Source organism: Meleagris gallopavo, chromosome 5, assembly GCF_905368555.1.
Source record: "Meleagris gallopavo chromosome 5, MGAL_WU_HG_1.1, whole genome shotgun sequence".
Lineage (NCBI taxonomy): Eukaryota > Metazoa > Chordata > Aves > Galliformes > Phasianidae > Meleagris > Meleagris gallopavo.
The window spans coordinates 57698576-57712995 of NC_139408.1; the positions used below are offsets into that span (position 1 = coordinate 57698576).

At 54.3% G+C, this 14420-nt stretch overlaps 1 protein-coding gene across 5 annotated transcripts in view; it reads right to left on the reverse strand.

Moving 5' to 3' along the window:
* The window catches only part of NIN (ninein), a 54728-nt gene that overhangs the window by 35339 nt on the left and 4969 nt on the right, over positions 1–14420 (reverse strand). For all 5 annotated transcript variants that reach the window (XM_085225922.1, XM_085225923.1, XM_085225924.1 and 2 more), the window contains exons 3-4: positions 11083–11164; positions 4610–4779 (exon numbers count right to left, since the gene is read on the reverse strand). In XM_085225922.1, coding sequence (XP_085082048.1) covers positions 4610–4779; positions 11083–11164 — 252 coding nt within the window. The remainder of the gene's footprint in view (positions 1–4609; positions 4780–11082; positions 11165–14420) is intronic.

Consider the following 14420-nt stretch of genomic DNA (forward strand, 5'->3'; position numbering starts at 1 on the left):
GCCAAAGCCCCACAGATGGCCCAGGAGAGGTATGGTGGCAGATAGCAGCACGTCCCAGCAGCTCGATGGGGAGGGAATGAGAGATTTGCTGGTTTTTGAACTCTCCACGTTGCTTTCTTAGCAATATTGATGGATGAGACAGCGGGGATGCAGCAAAGATTGTGCTGTGCACGGGAATCATCTGAATTTGCATCATCCATTCCTTGCAGCACCTGATTTCCTGCTGCAGAGTGACTCCTGCAGCCCACGTGGATCCCACTCGCAGACAGCTGGCTTGGCAGAGCACAAGCAGAGCCCACCTAGAGCCTCGAACATCCCCACCATGGACAGCCCAACGGCACACACTCTCAGGGTGGTTTCACATCACCTCGCACCAGCTGCGGAGCCCCAGCATCCCAGGCAACCTGCACCCACAGCAAGTAATTAAGCTGCAACGATCTCACACGAGCACCACAGGGACATCTGCTCCCAAAGCTCACACAGTGTGGGAAATGGGGATTTCACTGCTTTGTGCATCCCATCTTGCAAGGAGGGACGCATCTGCCTGCGGAGCATAGGGCCAGGAGCCTGAGCTTGGCCCAACCTGAGCATCCTGCCTCCTCTGCCTCCCTTGTACCAGCTGAGGGTCTTCACTAGCACGCAATGCTCAGCAATTTAATCTCCCAGTCCAGCAACAGCATCAGCAGATGTTACTTCTGCATTACAAGCGTGTCCTTGCGTGTGCATGGGACCGACAGACTTAAAGTCAAAGTCACCCAGGACATAAAGAGGCTCTAAATCATCCTACAGAAGTTCAACACGCCTCATTCAGATTACAGCTAAAAGCCATTAATCTACAGCGTTGCCGTGGAAACTGGATTAGGTCACTGTACTTTTTTAGCCCTGCTGCCGGATGAGGGAACGGCCGCTGCCAGCAGCCCCACACGGCCCTTTGCTGTGGGGCCAGGGGATCCCAGAGAGGGGGAGACCAGCCTTTGTTCCCCTGTAAGGCTGCAGGCAGGGATCGGCTGGCACAGGCAGGGCTGGAGCTCAGCTGGGTATTCGGGACAATGCCAGGAACGTAAATAACAGCACACTGGAAAGCTGTGGATTTTGGCCTCAAGCAGAGCTGTCTGGCTACAGCCACGACTGAGGCATTGGGGTGGGCAGATCCCTGTTTTGCTCAACAGATGATGGATACAGGCAGTGGGGACGTGTTGGGGTTGGACTGGGGGGTTCTTGGAGGTCTTCATGGAATCACAGAATTGCTCAAATTGGAAAATACCTTAAAGATCATCGAGTCCAACCTCATCCTAACCATCCTGCCTGAACTCTAGCAACCCTCTGCTAAATCATGCCCCGAGCACCACATCCAAAGGGTTTTTAAGCCCATCCAGGGATGGTGACTCAACCACCTCCCCGTGCAGCCCATTGCAGTGCTTAACAACCCTTTCTGTAAAGAAGTTTGTCCTGATATCCAACCTAAACCTCTCCTGGTACAACCTGAGGCCTTGGTCTTTTCCCAACCTGAATGATTCCACGCTTCAGGGAAGCCAGAAAGAAGAGCCTGGTGCTCATCTTCAGAGAGGGGGTGATGCCATTAAAGATCAGTGCGTTCCCCATCGCCCCTGGGAGCTGCTGCTATGTCTGGGGACCCTTTGTTTGATGGGGGGGGAAGCTTAGGGTGGGCACAGTGGGAGGACAAAAGGGGCCGGCGTGCCCCGCTGCCCCACGGAGCATTGTTCCCAGCCCTGCAGCTGGATGTGGGTCACACACATCGGCGGCTGTGTGCAGGATTGGGATCCCAGGAATGCATTATCCCAGCGGCGCGTGCTCGGCTGCCCGAGGAGCAGATGGCCGCAGCTTTCAATGCTCCCATCCTGCAGCTCGGGGCCCGGCGAGCATCTGCAGCCTGTGCCGTTTGCTCGCGGTGGCCTCTCCCCATAATAACTTAGCAACCTCTCCCACCCTGCCATCTGCTTCTGCGAGACAGACCTTTGTTCTCCCCCAGAATATATGGCTAATTAAAATGATGATCAGGAGCACACACTGAGCGCAAGGTGATCCCCCGTGCCTGTCCTGACAGCCCCTATTTCATCCTCCTGCGTCTGCCCGGGGATGAGCTCAGAGCCCGGCAGGCACAGCAAGGGCTGCTAGAAGGCAGCACAACTCCACAACCCAACCTTACGGGTTATCCTCAGCTGCAAAGCGGAGCATCAATAAATGTGGCTTTGGGGAGAGCGAGCACGACGCTGAGCCGCTCTTCGCAGAACCTGATTCGTACAGGATAAGGCTCTGGTACAGCCCCGTGGTTTGGGGCAAGGCAGCTCTCATCTCCTCTCCCATAACAAAGCCACACCAGACAGCCCTCTCCCTGCAGAAGCAAACAAACAGATGTCTGGGGAACAGATGGGGCAGAACTGCTGCCACATCCCAGCCCCATCCCTTGGGCTTCTATGAGCTTCTGCCTCCTGCAATGAAGGAGGGACTTTTCCCAGAGCAGAGCCCAGCAGCTGGGAAGGAGATGACAGATGCCTGGTGCTGATGTCTGGAAATCAGCGCAGCCTGGGAATGAGGCACATTTGACCACATACCTGGGGACACGATGCTGGGGACCCCACAGCCACTGAACCTGCCTCACCCCAACCTTGCACCATCACACCAGGCAAAAAGGAAACTATAACAAGGACAGCATTCCCCAAGCATGCTTGGCCAGCTCTATGCCACTCTATGCCACAAAATCTGTCACTCGCACCAAGACTTTAGGATCATAGGATCATTCAGGTTGGAAAAGACCTCTAAGATCCCCAACTCCAACCACCCCACCATGCCCACAACCCTCAGTGCCACATCTCCACCACTCGAGAACACTCCCAGGGATGGTGACCCCACCACTCCTGGGCAGCTGTGCCACTGCAGCACCACCCTCCTGAGAAGCAATCTCAGATGACAACTGGGGCTGGAGATGAGCAGCTTCAACCACTGCAAGCATTCACACCGCATTTCCAGAGGCTTTCACAGTTGCATCTCCAACAGCACCGCATCCTAACGCTGCCACAGCCACTCATTTCTCATTACCCATTTGCACACAGCCTGGTGACAGTGCTGAATTCAGCCCCGATTGCTCCAGTGGTTCCCAGAAAGTCACCAGGGATGGATGTGGCAGAGCCGCCCCGGGCAGCTGATCCCCACAGACTGGCCCACCTCAGCTCTGTCAACACGAAATGAGAGGCTGGGAGGGAAGGAAGCTGCTCAGACAGAGCCTGAGCCCTTCTAATTGGCACCGCTTGAGAGCGAGCGCCAATTAAGCCACACTGCCCCAATTCTCAGGCTGGCAAAACACCCCGAGCTGGAGACAAACTCACGGAACAGTCAGCGAGTTCATACACACAGCAGGAAAGAACTGCTGGGTGGGATGGGCCCCAAAATTTTGGGGACTACTCAAGCACTGACAGCAGCCAGCACTTCAGCCCCGGGCTGCAAACAACCAATTCCTGTGTATAACAGGAGAATCATCTTTTGGAGCTAAGAAACTAGCACCGATAAAGATGAGAAGTAGGGATTTCACACATTTATCCTCTTTTTTGGCTCAAGGTACGAGGGAATTATCACTCCATCCATCCAAAGGAGCGCAACGAGAGGCAGTGCCAGGAGTCTGCGCTCCCTGTTGGCAGTTGTGTACCAATTTAGTTAATTGGCTGACCTTGTTAATGGGCTAGCCCTCTACACCTACTCAACAGCTGAAACAGAGGAATAAAATTAGGGTGGCCTCTATCGAGGGCATCGCTTCCCTGGAGGGTGTGGGTGGATTCGCACCGATTTCCAGGTCAGGGCAGCACTGGGAGATGGAAGAGCATCCCCACAGCTTTGGGAAGATCTGCTTCACAGAATTAACAATAAGGAAAAACTTCTCTGAAAGAGCAGGCAGGCACTGGCACAGCTGCCCAGGGAGTGGTGGGGTCACCGTCCCTGGAGGTGTCCAAGAAACGCAGAGATGGGGCACTGGTCAGTAGACACGGTGGGGTGGGGATCTTGGAGGTCATTTCCAGCCTCAGTGATTCTATGGAACGTCTCCCTTTCTCCTGCAGGAGGAGCATGCTTGTGCGTGGGGCAGCTGCAGAGCCCAGAAAGAGCAAAGTGACGCCAGGAAGGGGAGGGGAAAGCAGCTGCATTTCTCCCTCCTACTGGAAAACTCCTACCACGCACCGAGTGCTGAATTGACAATGGCTGGCAGACCTGCAGAAGGCTGGAATGGACCCAGCTCCAAGGAAATGCTGCTGGGGCAGCCTGCTGCCAAGCTGGGAGCGGAGATGTGGATCAGATGCGATGGGAAATCCTCCACCCAGACAGCGGTGAGGCCCTGGCACTGCCTGGAGCAGTGGCTGTCCCATCCCTGGAGGTGCCCAAGGCCACGGATGGGTCCCTTCCCACCCAGCCATGCTGTAGTTCATGGCCACAGCTGGCTTTCCGCAGGTGAGCCGACGGATGAGGATGCTCCTCCTGCTTGCATACCCCCAGCCCACATCAGCTCAGCCACAGAGCGCGGCTCACAGCCCGCACTGAACTGCTGGCCAGGCAGGTGGGTAGCACACATCACCGTGTCACCCTGCCCCACGGCCCCCCTGCTCACCTCCTCACGGCCGCTGGTCGTGATGTGCGGAGGCTGCACTTCCTCTCCCAGCGGCTCGAGGACGGTCACCTCAGCAAAGTCCTCCACTGACTGCTGGAACTCCGGCAGCGATCGGCGGCCGTAGCGCTTGTTGCCTTTGATGTATTTGGGCTGTGCTTCTGGGGAGCAATCTGCAAAGATGGAGAGCAAAGGGAACGGGTTAGAGTTGCTCCCACTGACAGGACAACCTCCCTTGCAGAGATCAGCGAGCTCTCTGCCTTTCTCACCCTTCTGCTCACAGAATCATTCAGGTTGGGAAACATCCCCAAGCCCACTCCACCCCACCACATCCCCCAGTGCCACATCTCCACGGGTCCCTGAGGCTGTTCTGGACCCCAGCACTCCCTGTTAAGGCGCTGGGGAAACCCATCCCCTCTGCCACCTCTGCCTCAGATCAGGACGTTAATTATGCATTTCCTCCTTGCACTAATCTTCATTAGCAGCAATGGGCAAGTTTAACGAGGGATAGCAAGCCACTTGGGCAGCACCAGAGACCCACAACGCCTGGACACGTGGGTGACCTCCGCTGCTTTCCTTTCAATCACTACTGGATTAAAAGTGTGAAAACAACCACGGAAGTGGAAAAAAACTGAGCAAGTATGGAGGCAAACATGCCCCGAGGGGCCCAAAACAAGCAGCTGATGCAGGGCAGGTCCCGACCCGTGCACACTGCCAGCTGCAGCATCCAAATAACCCTCCGGAGCTGCCATCTAATTACAGGGGGCTTCATGGCCCCGCTCACATTCCCCATCTCAGCTTCCCCCAGCAACCTCCTGCCTTCGGGGACTGAATTATCCTCCAGCACTTGCGGGCAAGGATCAAAACAGGAAAAAAAAAAAACAAACAAACAAACAAGCACGTTTTTGGGCAGTTTTCAGTGCGAGTCATTGGACAGCTGGAGCAGGGGGCGAATTAACCAGAGAACCAAATTAACCAGGGATTCAATTAGAGAAAAGGCTCTCCACCACACTTTGTTTGCTAAGCTCGCCATCAAAACCCCCCCAGGACTCTCTCAGCTTTGTTTCCTGCTACTTGCAGCACACCGAGGCGGCGGCTGCTGAAAATTTTATTTGCACAGAGCTCTGCTACAAAACAAATGCAAGAGTGCTGTACCGACAAGGAGCAGGGAAGCTGTTCCATTCTCCAAACCCCCTGCCTAGATGCCTCCTTGGATAATATTCTTCCAGATACGGGGAGAAGGCTTCAAGCTTGTTAGAGGAAAAAAATATTCCGCGACTTAGCTATGCGATGAATTATAAAATACACAGGACTAGGAGGCCTTTGATTCCTCCCGCCTCGCACTCCATCCATCCATATTGCAGCTCTAGGGAACAAACCCGGCGCCCGTGTTTGAACAAGGCCATCCTAACGAGATTTGCTGCAGCTGGGACTGGCACATGAAAGTTGCGTGATGAAGTGTGCCGATAGAAAAATCGCATCGAGGCAGGCTGATGAAGGGAGAGCCCGAGAACAAAAGCAAACCTTATCGCTCCTATTAAAGCCTGCCCGACGGTGAACAATCTCCATCGAGCAGCTCGCTCTGAAATGCTAATAGCCGTGGCTGCCCGTGCACCCGTTTGTGCCCCCCCGTGCAAAAAAAAAGGCTTTGGGGGCTTTGTTTTATTTGTGATAAATAAATTTCCTTCGCTGAGATGGAGGCGCGGCTCTGTGCGATCTGTCTGTGGGAAGACAGAGGGGAAAAGGAGCAATTAGGTGATAATTAAGCTATCGCTAAATTTTGCTTCTGCATTTCCTAATGCTGAGACAAATCACGTCTCTCGGCTGCGTTTAACCACGGCTGCAGCGAGTTACAAAACCCAGACATGCATGGAAACCCAGGTGCCTTTATGCCGGGTCGCTTTGCAAGCCTTTCAACAGCAGAATGGAGATGAGAAGGTTTCTTTTTGTTGTTTCTTTGTTTTTTAAGCATTTGGAGGCCAACGGCTGATCTACCTCTCCCCACTTTGCCTATGGTCCCTTTGATCTGAGCACCGCGCGCTCGTTTTTCCTTCTCCGATGAGGAGTTCTAAAGCCTGGGAATGCCTCCAGGAGGGATGGGCGACCTCCACAGTCTGAGATGGGAGCAGAAAGTTGGCTTACACCCTGCAGCACTCCAACACCCGAGCCCACCAAACATGGGCAGCCCATCCCTGAATCACAGAACCACAGAATTGGTCAGGTTGGAAAGGAGTTCTGAGACCACCAAGTCCAACCTCTATCCCACCCTCACCATACCCACTCATAGAATCATTAACGATGGGGAAGACCACTAAGATCACCAAGGCCAACCACCAACCCATCACCTGTGCCCACCAAGCCGTGTCCCTCACTGACCCATCCCTGCTTGCAGCTCAAGCCACCAAATTCTGTTTGTAGACCCACTGCTCTTCTCTTAATGCTGGTTTAAGAGCATGTTTCCCCAAGCACAAAGTGCTGCGCTCAGCTCCCCGTTCTCAGCCAAAACTGGTGAGGAAGGATGGCTAAGGGCTTCTGGATCCACATCTGCTCCAAAGGTACAGAGGGAAACAGGAGTGGGATGCCAAAAAAAAAAAAAAAAAAAAAATCAGTGCTTCAGATACACACAGGACAGATCTCTGCTATTAACCCCAAACTCACAACCACAGAGGGCTGCTCCTGTGCCCCATGGGGCAGATGGGAGAGGGATGCTCAGCACAGCCCTTATCAGCCACACATCAAGCCACTGGGAGAGGAGGAAAGGAAACAAAGAGTAGAAAAAAAAGGACAAATACACCCTGCTTCCTATAGCCCTCAGCAAGCCATAGGCTCTGTAAAACACAGACATGAGAGCCTGTGTCTAATTAAACACTGGGGGTTTTCTTACCTGCCCTCCCTGCGTGCCCTAAAGGCTGTGAGAGCTCGCAAGCCGGCACCTGAGCTCCCTGCCCTGTGACACGGCCACCCAAAACCCTCCTAAAGAAATCAGTGCAGCTGCACCTCCCAAGCAAAGCCCCCATTTCAGCTCTGCAGACAGAAGCCATCCATTCTCCAGCTCCCCTCCCACCAACCTCCCCTCCCTGGGGTTACACGGCGCCACGGTTGGAGATTTCCACTTGATTCTCTGCCTTTCTGCATGAGATAAATCATTTCCCAGCCCGCTCTGCTCCCAGAGCTGGGGATTCATCCTGCCCTTCTCACATAGCACAGTGAGCTCTCCTGGATGCAGCATCACAAAGCTGTGCACGAAAGAGTTGGGTTACATTTGAGGAGGAAGGCAATCGCCCTGAAATCCGGAGGCAAACAGAGGCAAAATTAATTTCTTTGCCGCTGAAGATTTGGAAGGCAGGAATCCTCCTGGCCACAGCAGACAGCAAAGCGCATTACAGATGGGATTGGCTAAATCCTAATCCCTGGGGATACCAGGTACTGTCTGAACAACTCCTTGTCCCCGCTTCATGCTTTGGGCTCTGCAGCCAAGGCAGAGAGCAGCAGGGACACACAGCCCCAAAATCAAAGTGCCTGTACCCACCCATCCCAATGCCTTTATGCCCCACGTAAATCAGCTTGCAGACCTGTGCAAACCTACATGCAACCCTTCCCCACCACGCATGATTCCTGCAAGTCATCCAGCCCAGCTCTCTGCTGGGAGGGCAATGCTGTTGTTCCCATGGGAAGGATGAGCAAGCGTCCCTCATAACCAGGCTGACATCAAGATGCTCTCTAATTTGTCCTGTGTGCTCCCATAATCCCATGCCCCACCCGGGTAATCCCTCCCTACCCGGGCTGCTAATACACAGATCTGACTTCTTTTTAAATAACAACTGATATTTTCTTCTTTTTTTTTTTTCTTTCTTTTTTTTTTTCCCCCCCCTTTCAATCCCTTCTATTACCCCTGGACAACCTGCACACAGCAGGCGCTCAGCTGGCCCATGCACAGAGCATTGGTGGTCCTACAGCAGCAGCATTCCTCCAGAACCCATCTCCCCACGGTTCATTCATGGTTGTCACTCACTGAAGACCCATTCTGAAAGCATCCTGCTTTTCCCAGACCCACTGCCCCCAAGCCACATCCCTTCCAAGCAGCTGGGTCCCCATCTCCAGCATCCCCAGGGGGGACAGAATCACAGAATGGCCTGGGTTAAGAAGGAGCGCAATACTCATCTAGTTTCCACCCCCTGCTATGTGCAGGGCTGCCAACCACCAGACCAAGCTGCCCAGAGCCACATCCAGCCTGGAAGAGCAGCTGGCAGGGAGCTCTGCTCTTGGTGCAGCAGAGCCTGCAGCCCCCATGTCTCATCCTCTTGCCAATGTGCCCTTCAGAGAGGGAACTGAGTTTTGCCAAGGAAAAATAATACTAAATCAAATCAGCATCTCTCCCTCCTGTTCCTCCTCTCCAAAAATAGGGAAACCCCACTGATCTCTTCTGCAGGAGCTGCTTTAGCATCACACAGCCACCATCCTGGTTCCCTGTTCCCAGCCTATGGGCAGCCCCACGGCCCCCAGCCCCACTGCTGCCACTTCCTCACAGCACGGCAAGCAAGCCTTAAAGCTCAGCCTTCCCCAATTACATTTTCATTTCAATCACATGCTGCAGAGCTCTAACTCAATCTTTCCCCAGCCCGGGGCTGGCTGCAGCACCGGCATTCTGCGCTCACTGACAGTTTGACACCGACAGCACAGAGCAGCTTGTTCTCCCAATCTCAGGTTTGATCTAAATTAAAAGCAGCAAAGACTTCAGCATTAACCAACCTGTCACATCGCATTAAAAACAAATGCCTGCAGGGCCCACCTGTGCCGTGCTCCCTACCTGCAGCACGAGCCCTTTGATTACCACCATGCTGACACATGTCCCCAAGGTGGGCTCCTCTTGGGGGCTGCTTTTGTCATTTCTGCATTAACAACCCCAAATTTAGCCATTTCTGGGAGATTTTCTTTTAATATGTCTACATTTAAACAAAGCCAGAGCTCCTCAGCTCCTCATTGCCCAGTAGATGTGTGACACTGGGCTCGTTCTGGTCAGCAGGGCTGCCTACCAGCTCCTCTCCATTGAGCTGGGAGGGATTGCAGCCAACCCAACTCCCCCCCAAGGCCCCAGCAAATCTCCCTCCGGCCCCACTAAGGGATGCCTGATGTGAGAGCTGTCAGCACCCATCACCCTCGAAGCATGGAGAGCTTCAGAAATGTGAGGGGGAAAAAAAGAAAATAAAAACCATATCTACTGCATCTCTCGAGTCCTGCAATATTATATTATTTTTATTATTATTTTACAGCTTCTGCAGGAGGGGAGCTGTCATCTTCCTGACTGGCTGTGCTATGGATGTTAGATGTACAGAGCTGACACGAGAGCAGACCTGGAGCCCCCACTCCCCCAGCCCAAGCTGTTTTCTCCTCCAGGGCTTTCACGCCCCACAGGCAGTGCTATGGATTCAGGACTGACAGAGAGGGGTGCAGCAGCAAGCCTCAGCCCCCAGCTTGGGCTGGAGCTCAGCCTGCTTCCCAGCACGCCAGAGCTGTCACCTCATCTCCTGCCAGGGGTCTAAAATGCCCTTATTTGAAAGGCACGTGGAAAACAAAGCAAAGGAGAACAAAGGATGGTACTCAGTACCCTCTGCTTCCTCCAGCCAGCCCCAGCCTGGCTCATCAGAGGGCTTGGAGAAGAGAAGGCTGCAGGGAGACCTCATTGTGCCCTTCCAGTGCTTGAAGGGAGCGGATAAACAGGAGGGGGAACGGCTGTTTGTGAGGGTGGGTGGTGATAGGACAAGGGGAATGGTTTTAAAGTGAGACAGGGGAGGTTTGGGTTGGATATGAGGAGGAAGTTTTTCAGCCAGAGGGTGGTGAGGCACTGGAACAGGTTGCCCAAGGAGGCTGTGGATGCCCCATCCCTGCAGGCATTCAAGGCCAGGCTGGATGTGGCTCTGGGCAGCCTGGGCTGCTGGTTGGCGACCTGCACACAGCAGGGGGTTGGGACTGGGTGAGCACTGTGCTCCTTTGCAACCCAAGCCTTTCTAGGATTCTGTGATTCATCTTGGGCAGAAACATCTTCATGACAATCAGAAGCACCATTTTAGAAACAGAACCACAGAATCACCAAGGTTGGAAAAGACCTCCAAGATTATCCAGTCCAACCCTCCACAGGTTGAACAGACACCTGGCACTGGCTTCCCGTGGGAAGCAATTTACCCAAGTCACCCAAGGCACAAGGAAGAAGATGGACTTCAAAACAAAACCAGCACTGTGCAGAAGTGCCACTCCTATTTCCAGCAGCACATCAGCAGGATGAGTTCTTGCCTTACAACCTTCACAAAAGCCACAGTGGGGTCCAGCTGAGGACACGTCTCTGAGTTTGGGACTGGGGGGCTTGAAGGTTCCTTCCAAACCAACCCATTCTAATCCTAAGATTTCAACACTGAAACAGCTGTTCTGAGTGCCTCTGTGAGAGCTACCCAAGAGCTATTTTAGGTAATTGGAGCACTTACCTGGCTCTTGGAAGTGCTCTTCATTTGACAGTGTTCTGGACAAGATGAGGATAAGTGCTTCCTTGAACTGATCAAAGTGGACCTGTGGATAGAAAAAGGAGATCAATGGGTGCAGATAATTGAGTGTCGGTCTGACAACCCATCAGTAATGCAAACATTCAGTGTTAGCACAGGACGACCCAAAGCCACGACTTAAATGCATTTGTAGCCTTTTCCTATCAAGCAGGCAGCTGAAATAATCATAGAATCCTTGAGGGTGGAAGAGATCACTACAGTCATCTAATTTGCCCATAGCAACCAGAGGACCACGGAGAGCATCCCAAGTTGGAAGGGACCCACACAAGGATCATTGCAGGGAAGTTGGATCAGATGGCCTTTAAAGCTCCCTCCCGACTCAACCCATTCTGTGGTTCAGTTGCAGAGGAGCTGCAGTGTCCTTTGCAGTCACGCAGGGGAATCTGAGCAATCCCAGCCACGCACCCGCACCAGGTGATGCTGTCAGGGTGAGCTGGAAGGCTGGGGACAGCTGGGCTCAGTAGCGAGGCAGAGCTGGTTGACACGGCTGCCTGTTGGGGCTGGAGAAATCCTTGGAGAATTTTTAGCCCTCAACAAGGGACTTCGTGTTTAGAGAAACAGAGGATGCTACTGCTGGCAGATCAAGCGCTGTGGACGCGGTGCTGCTGGAGCTGCAGCCAGAGCAGGTTTTAATGCTGTTAGGGAATGGATGAGCAGCAAAGCTCAAGTGTGAATCACTGAATCATTGGAAAAGACCTCCGAGATCCCCAGCCCAGCCCATCACGCCCACATCTCTCAGTGCCACATCTCCACAGCTCTTGGACATCTCCATGGACAGTGACCCCACCACGCAGCCCCATGCCCGTCACTGCTGCCTTCCCGAACACCTGGAGTAATTCAGAACCTCATCAGGGATGCCTTCTCTGAATACAAACTGCTGCCATTCATTTCACAACACTAACATGCTTCACAAGGACAGTTTGCAGAGATAAGAGAATTCGCCTGATAAAGAAAGCTTGACGTTTAGACCTAAGGAGCATGAATAAAAAGATGAGAGTTGGAATAACATGTCTCCCTTCCCCCCAAGATCTGCCTGGGGACAGCAGGCAGAGCCACCCCTTGGTCAGGCACAGGGTCTGGCTGGGCCCTGGCAGCAGCAAGGAAAAATTAACAGGAGTCACTCGGTGTCACTTGTGCAAATGGGATGAGCTGTGGAGCCGAACCAGGAGCAGGGGGGAGAAGGAGGGGAGGGGCAGGAGGACAGGGCTGCAGCTGCACGTGGGCAGATGGCTCCAATTTGACCGTGACCACAGCCAAAGGCGCTCGTGGAAGATTAGGCTGCGAGGCTGGGGTTGGGAATCCTTCAGTGCTCCTGGATTTCAAATGCAAATGGGCAGCACAGACACAAGAGGCACACTCACAGGTGGCCCTTAATCACAGAATCATTAAGATTGGAAAAGACCTTAAGATCATCTAGTCCAACCACCCATCTATCACCAATATTGCCCACTAGCCACGGCCCTAAGCACTACATCTCTTATGTATTTCTTGAACACAGCGCTCCTGTAAAGCCCAGGGGCAGAGGGAGGTGGCACATGGATGCACCAACAGCCCTGCAGAGAGCCCGAGTGCCTTTGGGATGGACGCACCATGAGAGCTGGGGGTATTTCCCTTCCTGTTTGACCTGCTGGAGAACATAAAGCAAATCCCAGCAGCCAGCAAGCCAGGAAAAAGCAGCGTCCGCTTGCACCATGCATCCGACCTTGAGTGCTGGAGACAGTACAAAGAACATGCCTAGAAAATTGCAGCTGCTAGAATTAGTGCTGTGCTCAAGCATAAGCCAGGCAGGGAAACCCATGGGACAGCAAAGCCACAAGCTCCAAAATAGCTCACGCTAAAGAAAGTGAGGCTTTGCCACTGCTCCCAGCACCACCCTCCTCCAATGACACGCAGCAAGCACCGGTGACATCAGCGCGGGACAAAGCCCTCCCAAAGCAGCCTGAGCCACGAGCCAGCCCTGCCAAAGCCTGTACAAGCCAAAGGCAGAACGTCTGCAGCAGCAAAACGCCAGGAGGGCATTTAAAGTTTAATGCTCTTTTTGACACGCTTGGCTGAATGCGGGGTATTTTGGGACCTGGAGCTGCGGGACTGCCCGTCTCTGCTACGCCGGGTGACAACGGCAGCGTGCGTGAGCCCTGCTGGGATTGGGCTGGGGTCAGCATCACATCCCACTGTCTGCATCAGGATGTGGGAAGGGCCGTGTTGGGCTGAGAAGGGACGGCCACCAAGGACATCTCCAGGGAGGTGCCCAACATTCCCCAACCCCACACCTCCAGAAACGTGGCACTCATGGCCCGGGGGGGGGGATGTGGCACTCATGGCCCTGGGGGGGGGGGATGTGGCACTCATGGCCCTGGGGGGGGGGGATGTGGCACTCATGGCCCTGGGGGGGGGGGATGTGGCACTCATGGCCCTGGGGGGGGGGGATGTGGCACTCATGGCCCTGGGGGGGGGGGATGTGGCACTCATGGCCCTGGGGGGGGGGGATGTGGCACTCATGGCCCTGGGGGGGGGGGGATGTGGCACTCATGGCCCTGGGGGGGGGGGATGTGGCACTCATGGCCCTGGGGGGGGGGGATGTGGCACTCATGGCCCTGGGGGGGGGGGATGTGGCACTCATGGCCCTGGGGGGGGGGGATGGGGATCACAGGGGCTTCTTCCAGCTGGAGTGATTCTACAGCTCACATCCCTGCCATGCTATCCCTGCAGTGCTGCTTCATGTTAGCTGCTCACTGACACGATACAAGGGGCAAGCAGGCAGAGTGCCCAGGAATGCCAGGAATTGCTGCAAGCATTGCAGAATGGCGTGAGAAGAGGAACCGGGGATGGCCCAGCAGTGCTGTAAGGATTTGCCCAGCCCCGCTGGACTGCAGCAATAATCCCCAGCAGCCTGCACAAAGCCAGCAGCAGCACGTGCACCTCCTTGGTGCTGGGATGTGGGGATGCTCCCCCCGGCCCTAAGCATTCAGCCCCAGCACAAAAGGCAGCACGTGGCCACGCCAACTCCCCGCCGCTCCGCAGACAAAACGCTCCCCAGAGCCTCCCCAAGAAATAAAGCCCAGGAACAAAGCAGCGTGCCCACGGGCAGGTGCAGATCTCCCCAGCAGAAAATAAAATAGGAACAGCCCAAACTCGTGGAAAGCTGGCTTGTAGGAGGGATGGGGTGAGCATGCCCCATACTTGGAGTGCTCTCAGCAGGGGCTCGACACCCTGATGCTTCCATCTACGAGGACACAACTACGGCGTAAAGTCAATTTGCAAAG